This window comes from Mustela nigripes, chromosome 7 (genome assembly GCF_022355385.1).
Source record: "Mustela nigripes isolate SB6536 chromosome 7, MUSNIG.SB6536, whole genome shotgun sequence".
In the NCBI taxonomy this organism is placed as follows: Eukaryota; Metazoa; Chordata; class Mammalia; order Carnivora; family Mustelidae; genus Mustela; species Mustela nigripes.
In genome coordinates, this window is record NC_081563.1 from 24,917,265 (window position 1) to 24,942,561 (window position 25,297).

The 25,297-nt window shown below is 53.9% G+C and overlaps 1 protein-coding gene across 1 annotated transcript in view; it reads right to left on the bottom strand.

The window, feature by feature from the left end:
• Positions 1-5,865: 5,865 nt before the first annotated feature.
• The window catches only part of GALNT14 (polypeptide N-acetylgalactosaminyltransferase 14), a 209,500-nt gene continuing 190,068 nt past the window's right edge, over positions 5,866-25,297 (bottom strand). Inside the window, exons 10-15 of the mRNA XM_059407590.1 lie at positions 22,430-22,556; positions 20,346-20,438; positions 16,741-16,824; positions 16,162-16,306; positions 7,558-7,677; positions 5,866-6,396 (exon numbers count right to left, since the gene is read on the bottom strand). Coding sequence (XP_059263573.1) covers positions 6,238-6,396; positions 7,558-7,677; positions 16,162-16,306; positions 16,741-16,824; positions 20,346-20,438; positions 22,430-22,556 — 728 coding nt within the window. The 3' untranslated portion in view covers positions 5,866-6,237. The remainder of the gene's footprint in view (positions 6,397-7,557; positions 7,678-16,161; positions 16,307-16,740; positions 16,825-20,345; positions 20,439-22,429; positions 22,557-25,297) is intronic.

Below are 25,297 nucleotides of genomic sequence, written 5' to 3' on the forward strand. Positions count from 1 at the left end.
CATGGACAAGAAAAGTTATTTTCAGTAAAGGGCAGGAGAGGACCTGGGTGTGGGTGGCGTGAAAGGGTTCGGTCTCCTCCACGTGGGGACAGGCCCAGGGCATCTCCTCAAGTTGAAGGACAGGCCTGCCAGAAAGACTCCCTTGATCATCGCCCTCCGCGCGCTCACTGAAGGAGAACACTTCTGGAACAGAGCTTGCTTGATCTGTCCCTTGTCCCAGCCTCTGGTTGCCAGCTCACTTTGTCCCACCAAAGCACCCTGCAGGAAAGGATGGGGGCAGGGACTCTTCTTCTCCCCTCCAGCTCTGGGGACACGCGAAGGCCTGGCGGGAAGTCGTCTTCCAGCGGGTACGGGGTGGCACCCGGCACACAGCACCCCTCCCCTACCCTGTCACCCTCCTGTCACCAAAGGCCCTTCACCCAGGCGCTGCGGCGGGCCTGGGGCGGGAGATGCCCTCGGCAGCTGGCACGTCTCACAAGGCCACGCAGCGAGCCTCCTGCAAGGGAGCTCAGCGCTCCCGGCCGCGCTGGACAGTGAGTTATTGCCGCCCGTTATCTCCAGCAGCAGGTGGAGGTGTCCTGGGCTGCTCCTTCCTGCCGAGCCAAGCCACACAATATTTACCGGCTCAGATGAATAAGGTAACCAGCCCTGTCGCTGCACAGATGAGGCGTCTCTCGCCCAGGGTTTTGGTGGTGGTAGTGGTGGTTTTTTTTTTTTTTTTTTTTTTTTTTTTGCCCTCCTTTCTTCCTTCATTGTGTTTGTAATTTTGTTTTATTATTTCCCATTGGAAAGCCGTGAAATGAAAATGATGCAATCTACTGCTGAGAAATAATGTCGTGCTCCAGTCCTTTTCCAATAAGCCCTGAGGTGTGTGCTGTGACGGCTTCATTAAATTAGTCGGCTCCATGGCAAATGGGAAAGCGCTCGGAGCTTCGGAGGGTGCTAATCCGAGTCGGGCTGCCCGAGACCTCGGACCACCAGGGAGCCCGCGAGGTTTGGCTCTGCGTGTTGGAGAGAAGAGGCTCCCGCCCGCCCCCTGTGAGGCCCCAGAGGCCTCCGTGTCGATGCAGCTGTTAGACTTGTCCTGGAACCCTCAAACCTTCACTGTCTCATCTGGGAGCCTGCTCGCTGCCCAGGCTGTGATCACTTGCTGAGGGAACGGACAGGTTAGGGCACTGGGTCTCCAGGGGTGTGCGTGGGCAGTGGCTCAGCATGTGGAGTCGGGGAAGGAAGGGGCCTTAAATCTGTAGAGGTAAACCACATGGACCAGAGATCAAGGGCGAGCCTGTCGTGAAGGCCAGCCAGGACTCACACTGCCAGCTGCCGGGGAAAATGCCCGAAATTCTTGCAGATGAAAGGCAGGCGCTGCCCGTCTACTCTTCTGTCACCATCCCCCAGAGTTTATGAGAACAGTTTCTCTCTTGCTGGGCTCTACAGCAGTATTAAAGATTTCCATTACTGATAGTTCTTTCCAGTTAGCACTTTCAGTATTAAATTCTGTCATTACAAAGTAAAATATGCATGATCCCTAAATCTATGGGTATTATAACAAGATTTCATTGTTATAAATTTGTCTTCTTGGTCCTCCGTTTCTGTCTTTGCTGTCTTTTTAAAGCCCTAATGTCTGATAGCTATAGCCAGGAGGTAATTAGGAAGTGGTACTAAAGAATCAGAGGCTTATTCTCTCACTCATTCACAGAAATTTATTGAGTGTCTGCACTAAGATATGGTGTCCCGGAGCCAGCAGGAAAGACAGTGGTGACAGCTAATTACAACACTAAGGAATTTTGGTCTGAGCGGATATAGGCAGCCCCCTCCCACACACATATGTAAATATTGTATAAAATACAATAAAACAATTTGAAATTGCAGCTGCACTTGAACGGAATGGGAAATCCCAGATTTAAAAAAATGAGTGCAAATTCAAAGCCAGGGTGGTGAGTGTGAGCTGAAGGGGAACTGAATCCAGATGGCTGGGGTTCCAACCCCCAAGAAGAGGCAAGATGTGAAGGCCACGGGCTCCTGGGTGGCTGGGACCAGAAACAAGACCTTACATACTGTTGGTGGTTTATAAGGGCTAATCGTCCCCACTCATCAGCTGGGGGAATGGTGATGGCATGACAGCAGGACAATAACTGGGGTAGGGAAAAGATAACTGGCAAAAGATTGGAAATCAAGCTGGCGTCAAGTGTAGATGTGGGGTCCAAATTCCCATTACTTTAACAGAGTGAAAACCATAATCAGAGAAATCAATGTATAAACTGGTTTAAGGTCAATGAGGCAGACTCAAACCTTCCCTGACCAATGCCTCCACAACCCAGGCATCTGGGATGCCCAGAGAAAATGATTCCTGTTGAAGATGAGCTCACACGAAGGAATTGCATGGCACATAAGGAAACAAACTGACAAGAGAGCAAGGCTCAGATTTGATATGGCACCAGCTTGACCACCTATGCTGCTCCCAGGATTATCCAAAAGCTCCCATTTCTGCCCATCCACTCGATATTATCATCCTTCCAACTCTAATCCAGACACTTGAGCATGCACAGAGCCCCTGCCTCTTTTCTTTCCAGTATATATAAAAAACGTATGTATAAAAAAAATCCCTCCCATCTAATTTGCACAAACACCAGTAAGATAACTTAGCAGCACCCTCTCCCCCGGCTTTTTTTTTTTTTTTTTTTAAAGATTTTATTTATCTGACAGAGAGTGAGGGTACAAGCAGGGGGAGCAGCAGGCAGAGGAAGGAGGGGGAAGCAGGCTCCATGTGGATGCTGAGATCATGACCTGAGCTAGAAGCAGACACTTAACCAACTGAGCCACCCAGGTGCCCCCAGCAGCCCTTATTGTTTGTATCTGAGTCCACTAGCCAGATGTGATCCCAGGTGAGGGGGCTTCTGTCATACCTGGTCACCTCCTCACTGGGCAATGTGGTGAGGCTGTTCCGGGTAGTGACCCCAAACTTGGGGTCTCAATTTTGTGAGACTTTAAAATATGAAGAGTGTAGGTCCCTTCTGTTTTCATAGGCCGATGTCATTTGACAAACTTTTACTTTCACCTATGACTACTGGTGGCCTACTGAGCATGCTCTTCCAGATTGCTGAAATTTGGCACCAAATTCAATGATCAAGTTGACTGAGGGCTCTGTTCAGCATCCACTGAAAGACTTGACCACCACGCAAAGCTTGGCCACACCCAGTCAGTTATGCAACTGCAGGCCACGATGTTTTAGAGCAGGTCACTGTCCCATGAGGGCCTCGTCAGCATTGAATTGTGCTGGGGAAGGTTTGGAACTACTGCTATTTCTGCTTTCAAATTGTAAATTACTCTTGCTTTGGCTGCATCACCAACAGCTGAGTGAACGGGTAACTCTACGTGGTTGTCAGGATTCCTGTTTGTCTCATCAGAGTTGTCACCCCTACAATTGGCTACAGGAGCCTTAAGACACAAGCCCTATAGCTCACATGTGAACCGTCCATGTCTCCATTAGTGGCTTATTGTCCACATGCTTCATTATTATCCCAAGGCCTTTCACTAGTAAGAGGGAGGTCAGTAGGATGGCTGAAGTCAATGGCATTGCTGAGGGCTAGCTCATTGGCCATATCAAAGCAGCCCAGATAAAAAATGCGTTTCTTCCTGGGATGTTTCCTCATTTCCTTGGGTGTTCAAGAAGGGATTTAGAGCCTCCTACACTCTGTAACTTTTTAGGGGTAGTAAAATGTGAGTAAAGTTACTTCATCTTGGGCAAGGTAGAGTTTTTCCAATCATCCATTTAGGAAAGCTTTCACTGAGAGTTTAATGTGCCCAGCCCAGTGGTGGAAGTAAGGCAAGCAACAGCCTTGCTGCCACCAGGGAACTCAAGGACAGGCAGAGACACAGACGGAGACCAAGAATGGGCAAGGGCATTGGGTCCTTGGGTTCTCTTAGTGTGGTGCCTGTTTCCCCTACTCAGGGGAGGGGTGCTGTTGAACCTATCTGGACTTTTCCTTCTTCTCTGCAAGGCCAGTTTAAACCCTGTAGACATAGCTCAAGGAAACATCCAAACTCTTCTTCAATAGATGTCTTTGTCTATCTCATGGCTTCCTCTCCTTTCTGTAGTGGGGAATGTAATAACCCCACAAAAGAGCCAAATCATAACTAAAGAAGGTCATAGGAAGACTGTATACACAAATACAACCTGTAGAGAAGATTCTGGGTGTGCACACTCGGCCTGTGACTTCCTACCCTGTAGCAGTCCTCAGTAATGATGAGCTTGAACAAGGCCCTCCCTGAAGGCTTTCTGGATGGAGAGGAGACAGACACCTGTGTAGGGCCTAGTAGTTACTGTGACAACCAGTATCCAAAATGGGGCCCAATGATTCCCCCTTCTGGCATCAGCTCTCTTGTGTAATTCCCTCCCCTTAAGTGTGGATCGAGTCTAGTGGTTTGCTTGTATCTCATAGAAGGTGGTAAAAGCGATGGACAGACTATTGTGAGATTAGGTTCTAGAAGACAGTAACTTGCATCTTGCTGGCATCCTCATCTCCTGCTCCTGGGCTTGCTTGCTCCAGTCAACTGAGTGGTTAGGTTGGAGAGGCCTTTATAGCAAGGGGTTGAGGGCGGCTTCTGGTCAGCAGGCCGTGCGAACCAAATGCTGCCAACAAGTATGGAGTAAGCCTGGGACAGAGCCTCCTGGTTGAACCTTGAGATGACAAGGGCCTCTGACAACACCTTGACTGCAGTCTTTTCAGTCTCTCTGAAGCAGGGGACCCCACGAAGCTGTGCCTGGATTCTTGGCCCTTGAAACTGTTTGATAACAAATGTGTGTCATTTTAAGTTGCTGTTTTGGGGAGGTCATTTGTCACTCAGCAGTAGATAACTAAGACCATTCCCAAAGAGCTTGTGGCAAATGAACCTCGGCAGAGAATGTAGGGGCTTATTTGGGGAGTTTTTCAATAATATGGATTGGTACTTTTTTCTTTAAAGATTTTTATTTATTTATTTGAGAGAGAAAGAATGAACACGGGCTAGGGGAGGGGCAGAGGGAGAAGCAGGCTCCCGGCTGAGTGGGAAGCCAGATGTGGGGCTCAATCCCAGGACCCTGAGATCACGACCTGAGCTGAAGGCAGAGGCTTAACCCACTGAGCCACCCAGGTGCCCCTGGGTTGGTTCTTTTCTTAAACCCTAACTAATAAGAGTGGACAAGCACAGTACCCAATTCCCAGGACACAGTGGGGATTTATTAGAATAAGAAACACCCGGCTAGTGGCCACAGACTATAAAACCACGAGGGCCCAGGGAGACATTTAGGGCAGTGGTTCCAACCGGGGAAGGGAGGGAGGCATCAGAATTAGCTGAGGAGGGGCGCCTGGGTGGCTCAGTGGGTTAAGCCTCTGCCTTCAGCTCTGGTCGTGATCTCGGGGTCCTGGGATAGAGCCCTGCATCTGGCTCTCTGCTCAGCGGGGAGCCTGCTTCCCCCCTTTCTCTCCTGCCTCTCTGCCTACTTGCGATCTCTCTCTCTGTCAAATAAATAAATAAAATCTTAAAAAAAAAACTATTAAAAAAAAAGAATCAGTGGGGGAGTCTGGACCCCACTGGAATCTCCTGAAGCAGGAACCTGGAGCCCTGAACAGACACGATTTCTCCAGGTGAGAGACTGTAATCCTGGGTAAGAACCACAGATCTGCTCCTGTTCCCCAATGTGACGTATTGGGAGATGGAGGGCCAGAGAAGTTGTGTGTCTTTTTAAGGTCACAAGGCCTGTCATGGCAGCCAGCATTCCCTCTGAATGGAGAACTCAGCTCAGCGCGGTGCTAACACTAGTGGAAACAAAGAGATGCACAGAGAAAACTTCTAAGGTTCCTTTATTTGTTTTGAAAACAACCGCTATTCTTTCTCTCTCAATTTAGTCCTGGCCTCGTGACAAAAAATGCTTTTCTCCTTGGCCTCCTCTGTCGGAAAGGGAACAACGTAACACTCCCTGTGTGAGCTCTCTCCCCAGATCTCAGGCGGGAGCCGACCAGGCCAGGACTGGAACAGAACAGCATGGAGAACACAGGTGTCTGTCTCTGAGCCCCACTTGGCTTGCAATCCCTTCCTCCATCCTCCCTGAGACATCTGCTCCTGCCCGGGGGCTCTGCCTCCACCTCCCCGTTGAGAGCATCTACGGAAGCTGTGGGCTGCTTGTAGCCTGATTTCCAGTCTGCTTGGCATCCGGGGAAACAGCACCCACAGCTCCACTGGTTCCGGCTCGGGTCCTCAAGAGCTCACCAGGTCCCAGTGCTGGCTCATAAGTGATGACTCGCACGGGTTGACCACGACTTCCCTGCTATTCTCAGAGCCATCACCAAACATGTCCGTGTCTAGGCAGAGATGGGACGCTATGTGTTCGATGCGGGAGCCCGTCTTGGTCCATTGCTGAGAAGATGGAGAGGAGAGAGCATGAACCAGGATTCTCTGGCTAAGGGCCCAGGTTCTACCCATGATGTCAGGAGTTCCAGAACAATCAGGCATGTTTATGGCACATAGCTAGGGTCGCCCAGAGACTTGACTTTCACAGTCTCGTGGAGGAATAAAATTGCAACTAATTGCTTTTCCAGGCATTATTGTTGTTTTTTGGTTTGTTTTTTTTTTGTTTTTGGATAAAAAAGTAAAAGCAAAATCATTATGTTTGGTAGGAAAACTCATTAGAAGTTAATAACTTTCCAAGCAATAGGCCAGAGAACAAGAAGCACGTGAGTCATGGGAACAACCAAAGAAACGATGTGCGGCCAGTGTCTGCACGTCGGGAAGATGTGGGAGCCAGTGGAGGAGGGGCACAGGAAGGCAGAGGGGCTTCTGGGCAGCACCTGAGGCCAGCAGCCTGGATTCCTCCATAGCCATTCGGCACACAAAGGACCCAAACAGAGAGAGGGGTCTTGTGCCGCTGCCCCCCCGAGACTTTACCTCACGTGACAAAGAAGGAGGGGACAAACATGGTTTGGGGAGCCACCACGGCACGGGGACAATGGCCCACTTCCGTTAATCTCTCTCAACAGCTGCCCCATGTGGGGGGCCTCATCACCTCCATTTCAGAGAGGAAGGAAACTAAGTCCAGTGTCACACAGCCGGTGAGCCAGACAATGGCATCTGAATGTCTATCTCCTTAATGCCAATGCCCAGGGAGCAGGTGACTGCATGGGGTCAACAGCTTAGGCCCGACAGGGCACAGGGCACACCCAAAGTGGACATCCTGCCAGGGCCCAAGGCCCCCCAAAGGCCAAGATTCCAGTACCACTCATCCTGCGGTCCTGAAGGCTTTGTCCCTATGCCTTCCTGCTCAGGGATGCCAGGTTGGTGAAGGCACTGGACAGGCAAGTATGAGGTACACATGCCCACTGGGGCCCAGCCAGGTCCACAGGCATCCAGGGCCAAGCTGACTGATGCTGCAGGTGCACCCCCTAACCAGAAGGGCCCCTTTCTGATCAGCCCCTCCACCTCTAGAGTTTCTCCCTGGTCTTGCACACGAGACCTGGACCTACACAGGACTGCCTGTCACTGAAGGCGACCACGCACCGAGGGCACCCGCCGAGCTCTCACCTGCTTGTCATCTCCGTTCTTGCAGAGGACAAGAACCACTGGGGCGCCTGGGAACACGGTGATGACGGACAGGCACAGCTCCTCCTGGAGGATCTGCTGCGTGTACGTGAAGGCCCATATCTGGAGGGGAAGAGGCCAGAAGGTTCATATTAGGATCCTTGGAAACCTCGTGAGACACATCTGGGACTATGTGAGAATTAGAGTAAAAAGCACTGGAGGTCCCAGCAGGAAGAGACTGTCAACAAGGTCGCCTTGGAAAATGGGACCCACTACCCAGAAACTCCCAGATCATGTCCCCATTGAAGTCCCCATCCCTACACCTGGGAAGGGGACCGGTCTGGGCACAGAGGCCACCTCTGGGGGCTGCTGAACAATTCTGGGCTTGAGGAGGGGAAGCCTGAACAATGCTCCAGCCCAGCCGTGGGGTCTCTAGTTTCTCTGGATGTGTGTCTATTGCCCACCCTTGACAGTGTAAGCAGCTGCCGGGCAGGCCACCCCCAGCTGTCTTTAGAATGTTCCTTCCTTGAAAAGGAGTGGCTTGAGGAACAGGAGGCAGGTGTGAGGAGGGAGGTAAGAGGGAGTGTGCCGAGGGAGGGAGTGGAGGAAGGGCAGAGGGAGAGCCGGTCACGGGGCATTACATGATCCCCGCAGAGGGGAGCACTCCAGCACTCCAGGAGAACAGAACGTTGGGCCCCAGAGCCCCTACAGGGAGAGAAGCTGAGAAAGTCCATGGACAAGGAGTGTGGGGAGAGGAAAGGGGCACTTCCTCTGAGGGTCATTACAAAGAATGTTTCTCGGTTATTCCATGCAGTGCCAGAGATCAGAGAGCGACAAGCTGCTAAGGCACCCGAAGTATTTTGAGTTCTTAGGTCAGAAGGACAAAAATGGAAGCCTCCATACGATCTCTCCCAGGCTGTGAAGTAGGAGCCTTACCATGGGGCAAAGAAGATGACCGGTGAATTGGATACCCTGGGGAGAGCTGCAGAGAGGACCTGTCAAGTGCCGGGCACCTTCTCCACTCCACGCCTGCTGCCCAGCTGACCCTCAGCCCCTGGACCAGGCCGCTGGTCAGCTGCTTCTCCTTGGCCCGAGAATGACAAAAGGGTCCCTTAGCTAGGGCCCTTGCTCTTATGGGCCATGTGTCCCGTAAGCTGACTGTTGTCATGTGCTCCTCATTCTGCACATTCTCTAGCTCACGGCAGCCTCCCCCTCCGGCCCCTGCACCCCTCCTGACTTCGGCCATCTGGTGACATCTTCGATGTCTTTCTGTGCCCTGGCCTGTCCCCCTCCTTGCCCCCAGGCTTGTGTCCTTCTGCTGCCTCACCGGACCACCTGGATGCAGAACCCTGCCTCTCCTGATCTGGGACCTTCTCTGTCCCTGACACCTGGATGGTGCCACCAGCCTAGGGGGAGCCACTGTCCTGCACGTGTATTCTCATGTCCCTTTTCAGCCAGTGTTGGGAGAAGACCTAGACCAGAAGGCACTCCCTGGGGGGCGGGGGGATGGAAATACAGATGGATAAAATACTGGTTGTGAGTTGAGAATTCCTGAAGCCTAGAGATGGCTACAGGCTACTCTACCATCTAGTTCTAGATCTATATCTATTTAAATTTTTTAATACTAAATGTAATGAAATGTACTCCTTGGGACGTATCAGGAAGTTCTCCTCTGGACTTGAACATCACCACACTATACATGACATTTCCGTCCCTCCGGGATTAGCTAGAAGGGAAAGGCGTCTGTGTGCACAGAGGTGACGCAGTAATCACGAGCTTGTTACCGACGGCCAGCATTTCCTGAGCACTGGCTATGTCTAGGCACTGTCTTGGGGGCTTAGCACAGATGACTTTAATCTTCATAAGAATCCTGTCCTTCATAAGAATCCCAAATAGGTATTATTATTATCGTTCCCATTCTGCATGATGAGAGGCTCACAGAAATTATACAATTCTCTCTGACCGACTCTCTCTGGCTCCTTTGCTGTTGCTGCCCCCAGAGTCCCAGCTCCTTCTATCCCAGTGTAATCACAGGTAATGCCTGTCCCCGAGCTCCCTCTTCTGGGTTGTAAACAAGAACACTATAGATCACCTCCACCTCCACAGCAGAGAGCCAGCCAGTTCCCACTGGCAGCCACACAAGACTGGAAACAAAGGTCACACCCTGTGTGGGGGATGAGGGAGGGGGCAGCCAAGAGAGCAGGCCCCTCCCCGACAAGGATGGGCACGGGGCAAGAGTAGGAATGGAGGCCCACATGCTCAGACTCCGCATCAGAGGGGCACACACAGCTGGCTTCCCGGGCCTGCTCCCCTCTTCTCCCCATCCTGGCTCCACGCCCCATCATCAGCTCCACTATATGCTTACCCACGCTCGCTTGGCCACTCCCCTTTAAAAGCCCCCTTTAGGCCTAAGTGTGTACTAGGGGCACACTGTGCCCTCCGGCGATCCATGTAGGGCCTGATATCAGGCTCGGGCCATCTGGATGGGGGATTCTGGGGCTCTGGTCTTTAGGAGTGTGATCTAGAAGGTGGGAGCTGGTCTTGGGCATGTGTCCAGAGAATTCTGTACAGGAAGGGGCGAGAGAGGCCTGAAGCCCAGGCCCAAGTCCAAGGGCAGGTCTGCCAGGGAGCCAGCCGCTGCCCGGGCCCACCATATACAACCAGCCTCAGCTTTAGATTGCTGCCGTTGTCGAGAAATGAGCCTAAACAGTCAGAGATGTGGCAAGAAGGTAAGGTCCGTCTCTCTGACCCATTACCCCCCACACAGCTGCTGTGAGCCATGAATTAGCATTTGAAAAATAAATCCTGTAATTATTTTGATTACTACAATACACTGACTCTGTATTTTTTTATGTTAAAAGAATAAATTAAACATAAACACTTGAAATATACCACAATTTCTGAAAATCTCATCTTGGCATTTCTTCTTCTATAAAAACCCAGGGGCTTTAAACACTGGACGTGTGGGGGTGCTGTGACGGTGGGAGGGGAGTGGTCCTTCTTTTGACATCTGAGACACGCCGTCCACTAATGCCTTGCGGGAAGGAGTGTAGATGGTACCCGGCTGGGGCTGGGCTCGGAAGAAATCACCTTAAGATCCCCAAGGGGAGGAGGTGCACAAGCAGAGATGGGGGATGGAAGCCTTTACACCAAGTGGACTTTCCATTAGCTGGTGCTTTACTGGCAGTGAACTAATTCAGCCTCACAATTTCTCAGAGGAACACAGCTCTCCGGCCACATCTGCAAGACAGGAGCGAGGGAAGCAGAACACAGAAGCAGGTGGGGGCAGGGAGCGACGAGAGGTTCCCCGATTCCCACTCTGCAGCCTGTCAGGCCTCCAGAATGGCCTGTGATGAATGGGTTTATTAAATGAATCCCAGAGTCAGAAATGGATTCAGGAAGGTAGCAGGGGCTGCTCAGGCTGGCCCGGCAGGGATCAGTGTACATTGGGCCATTGGCTGACGGCTTCATTAGAGGGGTCTGGCCAAGTCACAGCCCTCTCCGGCCCACAGCGCACAGACACGGCCCTACCCACTGGAGGTAACCCAGAGGCGGCGTGGGCAGCCTCACCCTCTCACGGACAGGCCAGTAAGGGGCTGAGGAGAAGGTTCACTCCTAGTCCTCTAGCTCCTTTGCCCCTGCCCTGGAAGAGGGGAGCCAACGATGGGGTGCAGTGGTCCAGGCTGGACAGGCTAACGGCCTTCTGTGCTTAGTGGGAGACTCTGGAGGACGGCCCCTGCGTGTAGAGGAGGGAGTGGCCTGGCAGGTGGAGGCAGGAGACTCCTCTCTGGGCAATACCAGCCAGATGTAGCCTTTGAGGGCTGGGATGAAGCAGGCCGCAGCACCCCGCCTGGCAACCAGCACCCAGCCGGGGGCAGCAGCTCTCGACTGGGCTGATCTCACTTCTGTTTTCTATCCAACCATCCGTCCATCTGTCCGTCCACCCACCATGTGCCAATGTTTGGAGGCCTTTTTTTGATTTGGAGGCATGATTTTCTGATGACTATGACTAGGGGGAGGGTTGTGTTACTGGTACCCAGCAGGTGAGGGCAGAGATGCTGGCAAACCCCTACAGTGCACAGATAGTCCCCACAACACAGAATTATCTGGTATCAATGCCAACAGCGCTGGGGTTGAAACACCATTGCCTCGTGGGAAGGGCCTGGTCCCTAGAAACGGAAGGCCTGCCATTCCTCCTGTCTGACCCAGGGAAAGCGGGTCCACCTCTCTCAGCCTCACTTACCGCATCTGTGAGACGGTGGGGCCAACAGGACAGGGCTCGGAGGGCCGTGGGATAACTAACCCAGATGAGGCCTGTGGAACCCGCAGGCCAGTGGCTGGCTCCAGTGCAGTCTCTGGGGACAGTGCTTTGGTGACACGTGGGAGGAGCCGGGGTTGGGTGAGGGGGCAAGCATTCACACGTGGGGAGAAGGCAGGGGCTGTGCTTTCATGAACACATAAACCTGAATCTGTTACTGATGGTGGTGAGCTCCCCGTCCACACGCTCTTCTGTGTGGGGAACTACACCCGACGGGGAAAAGACCCCAAATGCCGAGCAACACTGCTGGGTGTGCTGTGGTTAGATGGGCAAACCCACTCATTTTTGAGGGCCTCTGGTTCTAGATGCTTCACATTCACAGTGATCCTGGGAGGCGAGTACGACTTCATGGAAGAGAAGAGAGAGCGGGGGTCAGTCTAGGCAACGCCAGGAGCAGACCACAGGGTTGACTATGAACACGGCCCTCTCGGTGAGATTGAACCTGAGCCTAGAGCCTCTGGGGCCACCACTGGCTTTGAAGAACTTAGGTCACACTGACGGCCACACACACCCCCGCAGCCTTCTTCAGACACGGTGTCTGGAACGTAAAGTGGCTACGCTTTAGTTCAGCCAGCCTCTTGGTGCAACCGGTTCCCAAAGGTCCATGCAAACACACCAACTGGGGACAGTGTCAGCTGCACAGACACAGACTGCTGCCTCTCCCTGCTGACCAGCAGCAGCAGCGTGACCCAGCGGGCTCAGAGACATGCTTCCTGCTTTTGACTGGGACCTTTCCTGGACTCGCTGTTGGGGTCTTTTATTTCTGGTTCATCCTATCCCTTCAACCCAAGCTGTCAGATACACTTTATATGCGTATGATTAAAACCCCACACCCAGTACATCTGATGCTGGGTCCTCTGCCGAGCTGGAGAGTGGCTGCTGCTGGGGCTGGAGAAGGAGGCCCACCTTCTCTTGCCCACCCGAATGTCCAGCTGCCCATGTGCATCCTTCCCAAGCCAGGAGCCCAAACTGCCCGGAATGCAGGTAGATGAACACACTGCGAAGTTTTTCCGTTTTTCTCCCTGTCTTTAAATTGGGGATAGCAGTGAGATTGGTGCACCTGTCTTCCTTCCATTTTTCACACACATATTCTTCCAGAGAATCCAATAAAGTTAAGGGGAAACTTGTTAACCTGGAGGCTTCTTGGGCTCAGCAGGTTTGCAAACTGATGATGTATTTCTCTTGTACTCCACCCAAGGTATGAGCCTGCCGATGTCTTCTGTACACACCAAGATTAAACATTTTGTTCCCAAGGTTGACAAGCCGGCCAAGAAAGAGAAGTAAGACAGGGGTAGGGATGGATGGGCGGGGGGTGGGGCAGGGGCGTGAACCTGCATCCGAGGCCGAGGTCTGACTGTCTCATTTCAGCAATGAGGACACCGACGTGCCAGAGGGGGACACACCCCTGAGAGCACGTAGCCAGCAAGAAGCACAATTCTGAGCTCTTGGCTTGAACCCCGTGATTTTCTTTTACTCCAGATATCTCGGAACCCCGGAATCCTCCACCCAAATGGCCTGAACCGGATTGCAGGATCCGGGTAGATCTTATCCTGCATCAGTCCTCCCAAAGGCAGACTGAGTCCCTACTACACACAGCTGAGCCCAAAGGGGCGAGACCCGCTCTGGACAGGCCAAGAGGCTGTGCAAGAGGAGAAATGAAATGTAGGAGGGGCCAAGAAGGCAGAGCAGGGTCAGAGAGAGAGAGAGAGAACTCCTGGAGCCCGACCGCGGTGGCAGAAAGGATTGGCGAACACAAAGACGGGACTGTCTTTCTTATGCCGGAAGGAGGGAAGCTACTGAAAGGCTGAGAAAGGTAGACAGGTCAGCCCTACAAGGGTGTAGGGCTCACACGCATGTGTAAACGCACATGCACACACATGTACACGCGGGGATTATTCTAGCAGAAATAGTTATGTAGATTTCTATCTGTCTAAAGCGGGTTTACACTTTCAGAAAACCTGGACGTGCATCCCAGCCCCGCGATTGGCCATGGGCCACTTTAGAAGGGGGCTGAGTCTAATCCAGCCCAGGCCCTCCCTGTCCCCCGACACGCAGCCAGGGGCCAGGAGCACCACGGGCCCTCACTGTCCTCTGTGCAAGCGGACGGAACATCGATCTCAGAGTCTTCTTCCGTTTTCCCAGAATTTATACTCCTGCTGCGCAAACTCAACTGTTCTTTTCAAAGCGAGAAGGAGTGATGGCTTGGCCCTAGCATCTAGAAAGGACTCTTGGCTCAAAGACTGTTACTAGGATCACCCTTAGTTTCCCACGGATGACTGCTTTTCCTCCCCTTTCTTGTGCCATTGGAAGGTCAGGTGCAATGGGTACTTTGACTCTCCACTTAAGTAAAGGCCTGGCATCTTTTGGAGACTGGAGAGCCCCTCCCCGAGAGACCCAGATTTAACTATGGCTCCCCTCCTTCTACTTCCTTGTGCATTAAGCACCAGGAAAGCCACTGCTTTGCTGAAGGCAGGTCGAGCAAGCTTCCATCTCAGGGATCGGGGGGTGGAGGGTGACAACATTCTGGCCGTTGGGATCCCCTATGAACAGCGCCCACACACGGCTTCAGAAGATAGGGACATGACTCAGCTCTTCACAACGATTTACAAAATGCCACCTGAGTAAACAGTGCCGTTCCCAGCCTGTGACCATCCCTAAAGCCAGACCGAGACCTCCGCTGGCTTCCCCTTTTCCTGTCCAGCTCAGGCAGCCCCTCCCAAGTCCTGCTGGAGCAGAGACGGGTCTGGGAAAAGTCACTGCGAGTGGGAGGCCAGGGTTGCGTGGCCTTGAACGCCAGGGGGTGTGTTTCTGAGGGAGGCCACGGGGGGCCCCTGGAGCCTGTATTGAGGCGAAGAACAATGGTCTGATGGTGATGTGTCGGCAGGGGGGACGAGGGGCAGAGACTAGAGGCTAGGGTTTGAACCTAACACGGTGGTTCCCAATCCGGGCGGTTTTTGTTTTTGTTTAAGATTTTATTTATTTATTTGACAGAGAGAGAGATAGTGAGAGCAGGAACATAAGCAGGGGGAGTGGGAGAGGGAGAAGCAGGCTTCCCCAATGAGCAGGGAGCCCGATGTGGGGCTCGATCCCAGGATCCCAGGAACATGACTAGAGCCCAAGGCAGACACTTAACGACTGAGCCACCCAGCACACCCCCCCCCACAAATCTGGGTGGTTTTATTGGCCCTGGGGTGTCTGGTGTAGCCTAGAGACAGCTCGCTAGTCAGGGCTGGCATATGTGAGGTGTTCCTGGGGGGCAGAGGCCAGGGATGCTGCTAGGTGGGCCTTAGAGCAAGGACAGCTTCCCACACAAAGAACCATCGGGCCCAAAACCTCACCAATGCCACTGCTAAGGAAAGCCGACCAGGAGAAAATGGAGCCAGGGCAGACAGTGGGGATTGGAGCCGTGGAGCTCGGGCGAAGATAGTCACACGGAGAGGAGTGGGACAGGGAGGTGGCTGTGGGGCCAGGCTGCTGCTCGTAGCCGTCCATCTACTAGAACCACAGACGATGCTGCGGTGGCCATGGGCTCGCGCAGGCCACCCAACCCAGCCCAGGCCTTCACGCGTGCTCTCCTTCCTGGGCTGCTCCTTCTCCCCCTCCTCACAGAGCCCATTTCTACTCCTTTCTCAGGATGCAGCTCATTATCAAGTCCTCCAGGAAGACGTCCCTGACTCTTGTGCATATGGCAAAGACCGTCTCTCACTGCTTCTAGAGCAGCCTGGACTGAACTCCATCCAGGACAGAGTTTAACAGAACAGCTGCTTACTTGCTTGTTCCTGTGTTCGATCCCCCAAGGGCCCACAGAGACCTGCGACCTAGCCACTCATCTCCGTGTCTTCCCAGTTAGCAGAGAACAGAGATGGTTATGGAGTGAATGGATCAGTTTGTGGAGGGATGAAAACTAGGATTTGTGCATTGATGAAACAGAGAGGGCGGGGCCAAAGCTGGAAGCTTGGATAAAATCTCCAAGACACCGGTTCCAGAGAAAAGAATAATGACCTAAGAACCTTCGTGAGCACTCACCACGAACCCATCAAAGTGGGGCAGGGGAGCCAGCAAAGAAAAGAGAGAGAAAAGAGGACTGCAGGAGAATCTCTGTCCTTCAGAGAAACTCGACACCTCTGGAAACCCAGTAGAGTGACACTGGTCCCAGAGTGAGGGGAAGTCGTACTTCTCCTGCCCTGTGGCTAGGCTCTGGGTATAACCGGACACTTGATGTCATATAAAAGCAGGTGGCGGAGGCGGAGTCCCCGCACACATTCTGGCCCCCCTTGCCTGTTACGTACCTGGGATTTTACATCCTCGCCTTTGTTCTTGACACAGGGGCTTAACCTGAGGGTGTAGGTCTCCGTGTTTTTCTGCCTTTGAGACTCTAGGCACTTCTGCCTCTGTCGGATGCTGCCCTTCTGGATGGAGGAATCACTGGGGATTCTGGAGGAAAGCCACAGAGACGTGAGAACCAACTGCCCTTTGGCTGAGTGACACTAGCCACTAGAGAGGTAGAGGCAGGGTTCTGAGGATGTCAGGGGCATTTCGCCCAGGGTCGGCAGCTGCCTCTGGGCACAAGGCAGTGAGGAGAGACCCAGGAGCCACCACGGCAGACGGAGCCTGGCGCGGAGACAGTGCTAGCCTCAGGTCACACCCGGGACTCAAATCCCAGCAGCTGCGAAATGCTGCTAACCTCCAGCCCTTAAGCTACTGATGAACTTAACTCCTCTTCTGATTTCAGGAATAAGGGGAGCCAACTGGTCTCCTCAGACCTCCCTATACTTAACACCCTGTATCCAGCTGGCCATGGGATGTCCCTTGTCCAGACCCAGTCAGCTGAGGGTCTCTCCTGACAAGTCAGAAGGCAGGGCATGTACCTGAGTTCTGGATAGACGTTCTCCAGGTACCACTTGAAGCTCTGGCACTGAAGATTCTTCCTCAGGTTCAGTCTGCTCTCAATGCTGGCAGGAAGCGGGGCGGGAGAGACACAGAGAGATGGGTCAGTGGCAGGAATGAGGCTGAGAGACAAATGCACATGCTGTGCCCAGCATGTCTCTCCTGAGGGTGATGGAGAAACTCACCCAGGGAGAGTTCCAGAGCTCCAGGAAGAGCTCCAGAAGACCACAGCAGGAGCTCACAATGGTGTGGTACCGACACGGAGGGTTTGTGCTTTCATTCAAAAACAGGATTCAGGGATGTTTTACTTTTCTTTCAAAACAAGGCTAGAAGAACATGTAGTATGTCTGTCACTGATTCACCACTGGGGCCCTGAGTCTACTTACCCACAAATCTCTCTTTGGCTTCTGCAGCCAAAGAATACCACTCCTGCCCACCCCATCCTCAAAGAATCAGCTTCTGTGGCTAGTTCTGGGGCCCAGTCACACCTTTACTCATCAGATATTTATTGAGCACCTACTGTGTGCCAGGCATTGTGCTCAACGGTGGGCTTCTGAACAACAGAGAAGAGTGTTGCGCGAGGCTGAGTTGTGTGCACTCACGAACGTGTGTATGTTCTGGGCTTAAGCAAAGCATGATGTGGGGACATCTGAACTTTAAGAGCATCTCACGGGGGAGGGGGTGAGATTGGGTCTGGCAGGGCAAGGCTGGAGACAGGGAGAGCTGTGGGAGGGGGCTGCAGACAGCCAGCTGCTGGTCGTGCTCTCAGGCAGGGAAGTTGGGGGCGGAATGGAGAGAAGGGACAGGTCAAGTCCCTCCATTTATCCCCGCCACCACCTTCCTTACCCCATTTGCACCTTGTGCTTCCTGGGTGAGCCCACAGGACCGGCCCTGCTCGGCCAGCCTCACCTCCTCCAGCCCACACTGGGCTTCTTAGCGCTAACCACCTTTCCTCACCAGACTCAAAGCAACATGAGCCAAAGAATGATGTCAGTTTTTTTTCTTTAGAGTTGAATGTTCAGTGTTTAGCAAAAAACCTTGGCGCTGCGTGCATGAAGGAGGCCGCAGCACCAGGGCTCAGGGGCTGTTTGACCCGGGCGGGTGGGGGAGGGAAGAGTCAAGGTCGACACCCAGACCTGTGACTTGGGCCAGAGGACACGAGGAAGAGTGTTCCTGGAGTTGGGGGAGACAGGCTGGAGAGCATGTTTCGAAGCACCGTGGCTGTTCCCTTTAGGATTGGAGCTGGAGCAGCTTGGGAGTTGTCCAAGTGGAGATGTCCAGTTTGCAGTGGGATAGAAGGGGCTACGGCTCAGAATGAGAGGCCCAGGTCAGGGACAGAGACCCACGAGTCAGCAGTACAGAAGCGGTGGTGAACGCCAGGGGGAATGCGCAGTACAGAGACGGCGATGACGGACCCTCGGGGAGGACCACAAACACGGCAGGAAAGAGAAAAGTGAGGCCGCAGCAGGACCAGGCAGGCGGAGACTGTAGGCACGGTCACCGTGGTCGGGAAGGGGCTCTCAGGGACAGGGGAGGTCTCCAAGCACACTCAGGAGAGGTGGGGCATGAGCTTCCCAAAGTGCACACTTTCTTTTCTTCCCTCCTATTCCTTTTTAAATCATTTAAGTTTTAAGATGTGAGACCCTGAATCAGTTTAAATGCTGATGGGGACTGTGCATTAGCAAAGACAGATCAGGGATGAGGCAGCAGAAGGCAGGGTCTCCTAGAACACTGGTGTCCGCACCGGCTGCATATCAGAGTCTGGGGAGCGCGGGCAGGGGGCTGCCTTTCAACAATTCTCCAGCCCAGGCTGTACCCCAGACCGGAGCAGTTCTCTGGGAGCGGCACCCATAGCTTCCGAAGCCCCCTGGATGACTGCAGGGTGCAGGCTAGTTTGGGAAGCACTGGCCTGGCCTGGAGCTCTGCTCTGCTCTGTCCAGACAGGCCCTCAGACACTACCTGGGAACTTCCTGGAAATGCCACCCTAGGGGATCAACAACCACATTTTAACAAAAGCCGCGGGAGATCTGTGTGTATTAAAGTTTAAGAAGCCCTGAGCCAGGAGGCAGAAGAGGAGGAATCCAGGCAGAGGGAGCTGGACAAGTGTTGATTTAGGAAGGAATGCAGATGAAGGGCGGCCCGTTACAAGTGGAGGGCGGGTCTCACACGGCAGGGGGCACACCTGTCTCAGGAGATGGAAGAAGAGTGCGGCAGAGAGAGCAAAGTTTCCCGGTCGGTTTGTCTTGGGAAGTCAATGCCGTCTCTCTCAGCTGTAAAACAGATGTCATCTGATGTGAGTGACAGGTGGACTTGGGGGGAGGGGTAGGGAGACAGGAGAGTTTTAAATGGGGACTGGGGACAATGATGGCCGGGAAAGGCAGCACGACTGACAAGTCTACTAAGGTCCTGCCTGAGCGTGATGGCCACGGTGTGTTAGCAGCACCGGCTGATACTTTCCAGAACCTTCAGCAGCCTGTGTAGGGAAGGGAGGAGGGAAAGGTACAAAGTCAGGTGTATCCAGGATTGAGAAAACTTTGCCTGAGGGGCTGACAGATGCACAACAGGGCCAAAGATCTGAGGATGATGTCTTTTAAGCCTCTCTCTAAGCAGGAGAGCCAAAACCAAGCAGGGGAGGGAGGGATGGGGAGAGGTGAGGAAAGGGAGACGCACAGCCGTGGTCCGTGGGCCGGGAGTTTGACGAGGACTCGGGACAAATGCTTTGTGAGGTTCTGAGCGATTGAACTGCGGGCAACAACACGGAGTTATAATTTCAGAGACATAAGCCATTTTGGCCGAGTCTGATTTAATCCTCCGGAGCAGTGACAGGCTCCCCTACACGGTGTAGGGGGGAGAAACCCATCCACTCCCCAGCCTTAGTCTGGCGGAGGGACATCGGCATGACAAAAGGCCACTGGTTGTCCCTCCAAATAATCAGATGCTAACACAGATGAAGTTTCCATTTTTCTCTCCTCAGTTCTGTGGTGGAGAATGCAACATATGGTTTTGGGGATCGGACAGGGGTGGTTAGAGCCTCATGCCCCCGGTTCAGTGATGTGATCAGGGCATGTAGCTTAATCTGCAGAAAACTCAGTCTCCTGTCCTGTGAAATGGAGGCAACAAAACCCACTTCTCAGAGTCTGGGGAGCACTCCCAGGAGAGCCTTTGTGGCCTCGGCACAGAATTCTTTCCCTGTTCTCGTCTACCTGGACGAAGCCGGAGCACGACTCTTGGGGACACCTGTAGGATACTGCTCCATGGAGGAAGGAGGGTGCTTTGGCCTTGGGGAACTCAGAACCAGGAAGAGGAGCTCTGAGCTAGAGGGACTAAGTCCGTCCTGTCCCACACCCCACCTCTATGGAAAAAGAAACATCCGTCCATGGTGCAAGGCACCCCATCACCACATGGGCAGTGGCCCATGTTGCCACTTGTTCTGCAAGAGCTGCTGAAATCCCTGCATCCCCAGGAGGGCAGGAACAAGAAGAGACGTGAAAGAGAGCGGCCCCTGCCTGGGCGACCAGATACATTGGCTGTCAGCAGCCAGCACTCCTCCTGACCCCCGTGCAAAGCAGCCGGAATGGGCACTTACTTCCCAAAGGGCCTCTCCAGAGCAAACGGCCGGGCAGCGTAGTAGTACTGCTTGTACTCATCCATCCACACCTCAGCTGTCCGCTTGGTGTTCCTGGGGAGACAGGGAGTGTCCCAGAGGAGTTTGTATGCACACGCAGCAGCATCACCTAGCCAGGGGCCCCCACGATCCAGTAACAGCTCTCCTCCACTGGGGCTCAGCCCGGCCACATCCCACCCAACCTCCTAAGGGGCCTTTACTCCAAGACACAGGACAAACTCTTCCTCAAAAGGTAACACCTGAAAAATTGTGCCAGAAATGGAACTTTTGCAGCTCAAAAAGAAAAAGGAGGAGGGGGCTGGGAGAGGAGAGTCCACACACCACATACGCCCGTGTTGCCAGGAACCAGGAGGAGAGAGGCAGGGCCGGCGGTGGCCACCTTGCCTCCCTCTGCACACAGGCTCCCTCTCCAGGTGCTCCCCCTTTCTGCAGGGCAAAGGCTGGGGTCCCAGCTCTGGGCAGGACAGCCGGTCACATACAGCGTCCTAGAGCAAGGTACATGTGTCAAGAACCAAGTAATTAGCCCAACTGTCAGCTATCTGGCCAGCTCACTAGGCTTTTCCATCAGGTGTTTGCTCTAGGGCTGGTCACGGAAAACGAGAGAGACTGCCATGGAGGCTGTGTGTCCCTGCACAGCAAGCAGGGAGGCAGTGGTACCAGAAGAGCCCCAGGGCAAGAAAGAGGCCATCAGAAAACAGACACCAGGGGCAGTGGAGGAGCAGTCCCTGCTGGGGCCCCCATCTGTGACCCTGGGGCCTCATTCAACAGGGCATGCCCCTGCAGATTTCCGGTTCTGTCTGGAGCAGAGGTCTTCCATGGAGGTCTATGGCAAATCTGTCCCAGCCAGTGGACCCAAAATGACAGTCACACTGGCAGCCTGCTCTTGGTGCAGGGCAGTTCCCAGCGCTTTGCTGGCTCCTTGCCTGGGGCCTCACCATCAGCAAATTGTATGCCGCTTGACCCACTGGCTAGGGCCCAGACTCAAAGACAGAGAATGTTCTGGAGCCCAGGACTGTCCCCATCGCTCTTCTATACCAAGTGTCGCCTGCTCACGTTTTCCTCCTGGAAACCCAAGGCCCAAGGCAGCCCTGTCTTCAGTGCCCGCCGGATTTCTCACCGCGCCACCCTCGCCCAGAGGTTTCTGCAAAAGGTGTTGTTAACTTTCCCCCTTGGTCAGCGCCATGCCGGCCCCAGGATGCTCGTGTCAGGATGTAACCCACACCCGCCCATACGTGTGAAAACCGAGGACAGAAGAACACAGATGAGGAAAATGACGCCCCAAATGAAGAAATGCTGAGCTCCCCCCTCCCCCAAATGGACAAGACAGAAAAGAAAAAAGGGAAAAGAAGGGTAAATGGGTAAGTGAAGCCGTCAGATGATGAGCGACAAAGGGGAAAAAGGGAAAAGGTGAGAAGCTGGAGGAAAGAGGGACATACGTGAAATGTTCCCAAAACAGAGGCAAAGCCCGAAGGAGAAGGAATCACAGAAGCCGTATGAAGGGACAGAGCAGGAATGAGCAAGTGGACACCACGGACGTACTGAGACCCCGGGATCTTCATCTCGTCCCCTAGCAGGAGGTGCAGACACCCTAGGGAAGAAGCCAGGGCCAAGCATGTGAGCAGTAGCTGCTTGTGCTCTCCCGTTCTCAAATCCTTCCAGTAACCTTTCCCTTGGGGACCCAGGCTGAAAGAGGAAGCTATAGGTCTTCTGGAACTTGGAAACAAAAATGGAATCTTCTCCCCCAAACCCAAACAACCCCAAACATCCAAAGCCCGACAGGACAGTGCTGCCCAGTGACTCGCAGGCCTCGGCAAGCCGCGGGGACGTCCGTGGTGGAGAAGAGCTTCAGACCGCCTCCTCCTGCTGCTGGGTGGGCCTTGCTTCCGAACTCCCTTGCTTAGGCAGAGTCCCAAGGAGCACGACTGTGGCTCCTGAGCGCCCAGAACACTCAGGCAACCTACCAACCTACCAGACAACTGGGGACAGCCACAACCCTTCACCAGGCTTTCTGCTGCCCCCACAGAACCCCTGGGACTCGCACTTACTTTATATACGTGTTGGCGTTTCCATCTGGGAAAACATACGGGTGTTTCTTGCGGAAGACATGGCCCACTCGGCTGCAGGGGACGATCTCGAGGCTGCCGCCGCACATCCACACTCTGAAGGAGATTTCTGCAAGATAGTCGTGCCCCCTCAGCACGGCTCTGTGCTCTCCGGAGGGGAGGGGACACAGGATGGCAGTATCAAGGGCACCAGGCCCAAGGAAGGGGTCAGGGCCTCCCGCCGCATCCAGCCTGGGACTGGGGGTCAAAAGCTGGCTCCAGAGTCAGACTGTGTGCTCTGCTGGCTGGGTGACCTCAGTTTCCCTTTCAGCAACCGGGGCTGATGATAACTCAGAACTGGAAGGGTGATGCACGTGAATATGGAAACACACAGGGACTGGCTTGGAGGAGCACATTCATGGGGGGCGAGGGCCGTATTTGGGGACCAGCCTGGTGCAGGGCCCTGCTACAGCCTTTGGGTGACCCAGACTGCTGCTTCTGGACACATGGAAGATGGATTAGACATGCTTAGATGACCCTGGCGGCTAAGAACCAGGACCAAGGAGAAAGAATTTTCCATTTAAGAATATAGCAGACTTTAGCAACAGTCCAGACCCAGATAGAAGAGACTGTCATGGAGGTGGTGAGGTTCACACTCTGACCGGCCAGCAATACCCATGGGCAGGATTCCCAGCAAGCTCCTGGACGAGGCATCCAGGAAAGCAGCTCCCAACACCCGGACCACAATTCTGCCCCTCCGTAAGGATGCCTGAATTATAGCCTGTGGGGGGACGTCTTGGCAGTAGCCTAGAAAATGCTGGAAGCCGCTGAGCTGTTGCTGGGGTCGCCCCCCAGGGCGGGGATGTTGCACACATGCCCATTTCTTCCCGGTTGGCTGCTGCAAGCTGCAGGAGGAGAGGAGTCCCCAGAGGCAGCCGGGATTAGGCCGGGGTGTGCCTCTCTCCCCTGGGACCAAGGTCCTCAGTGGCTTGAGGCAGTGCCCCTGCCCCGGAAGGAAGCAGTGGCAGACCAGAGTGGTGGAGGGGAATATTAGTGACTGCTCGGCAGTGTTGTGAGGGCTTTAACTTCTCTGCAGACAGTGCACCTCCTTACTGACTGCACCGCGTGCATCCCGCAGGGTACGCCGCTGGTGGCCAACGTCTGTTTCCCACTTGGGAATTCCTGCCTGGTTCGTGCTTCTGCAGTCAAGCTCAAATAGGAGGGCAGGCTGGCTCAGGGGCAACCCATGCCCTGGGTGACTCCTCCTGCAGGTGTGGGGGAGGGGCACATGGAAGCAGGCTGGGGTCCAGGAGTAGGAAAGGATGTGAGTATTCTAGTGCCTTCTTACCATATACATGCACGGCACCCTCCAGCTTCTTGGGCACCACCTCCCTGGGTTCCTTCACCTGGGTCCTCTCTCTCTCTTTCCACTTCCTGCTCTGTGTCTCCTTCCTGTCCAGCTCCCCAAGCAGGCGTCTGGACACGATGTCTTCATCGTGATCCTCACCGGCTCTCTCACTTACTTGTCCTCAACCAGACTTTGCCCTGTGTACCTAAGCTGCAGGCAAGGCTCTGCGGACACCACACCCATTGCCATCACCTTCTTGACACCTGGCTCTCTGCGTGCCCAGGTGCTGTCCCAAATGGGCTACAGCTCATTCCCAGGAAGTTCGGGGACACGGTAGGGACAATGTGTGTGTGCTAGAATAAAGAAAGAACTCTTTCAGGATTGCTTCCAAATGACGGCAAGAACACGGAGGGAGGGAGACCGGAAGAGCTTGGCCTTGGGGTCCGCAGCCCCCGACTCTGCAGCAGCCCCCAGGCCGTGTCCGTGGGGAAGCCTGCTTCACCTCACCGAGGGTCCGTGCTGCAGGGCGGCCATCCACGTCAAATGAAACACAATTTTGAGACTATGGGGAACACTTAAGCAGGACGGAAAGATGAGCCGCAGCTACGATCAGACGTCCCTGAAGCCAGTCTCCGAAACACAGACCCTGTTAGCACTGGCCTCCTGTGCCTGCTTCCAGCTTTCTTCTTCTGCCACCAACGCCACTTGAAATTTGTGGACATAACATTCCAGATTTTGACTTTCTATCAAGCCCCCAATACGTAGCAATATGGTGCTTGGCTGGGGCACTGTGGAGCTCACATGTCCCAGACTGGTATTCGTGGGGGTGGGGGTGAGACACGGAGCACGGGAGAGCTTAGCTGACTGCCACCCCCCCCCCCCACCACTCCACCTTGCCGTGAGCGCACTGCGGGGCTGGCTGCAGGGGTCAGCCCGTGGGACTGTCAGTGCGTGTGTGACTTCAGTCTCAGGACGTCTTCTTCAACAGTGTGCTCCAAAAGTCTGCTGTGCTCCAATCCCTTCCTCCCCAGGATCTCAAAATACGGTCTGCTCCAATTCCAAAAAAGGAAAACCATCTCATCTTTCAAAACTAGAGACGGAGATCTGGTTTACTAGATATAACCTACAAATTTGGTGCCAGCCCTCTTCCCAAAATACGCATACGTTTTGGCCATGGTCTCTTCCTTTCCATGTATTCAAATAAGACATATGTCCCTCCTCATTTACAAAGCGAATCCCTCCAAACGATGCTTCGGTTCCCTCCCCCACCCCCTCCTACCCCAGCAACCTGTTTCTCTCTCTGTGCTCCCCTTGCGTGCCATCTCGCTTCCCTCCGCATCTCTGAGTCCCGCCTTCTGCCACCGTAGACACAGGACCCACCTTGGCAAGTAGTTATCTGACCCTGGTCCCTCCCCTTCCTTCCAGTCTGCTGGCAGTCTTCCACTCCAAGGCTCCACCCTCCAAGGCTCTGTCTTTGCAGGGTCCCCCTGACCCTGTTTCCTCGGCTGACCTCATGGTTCACT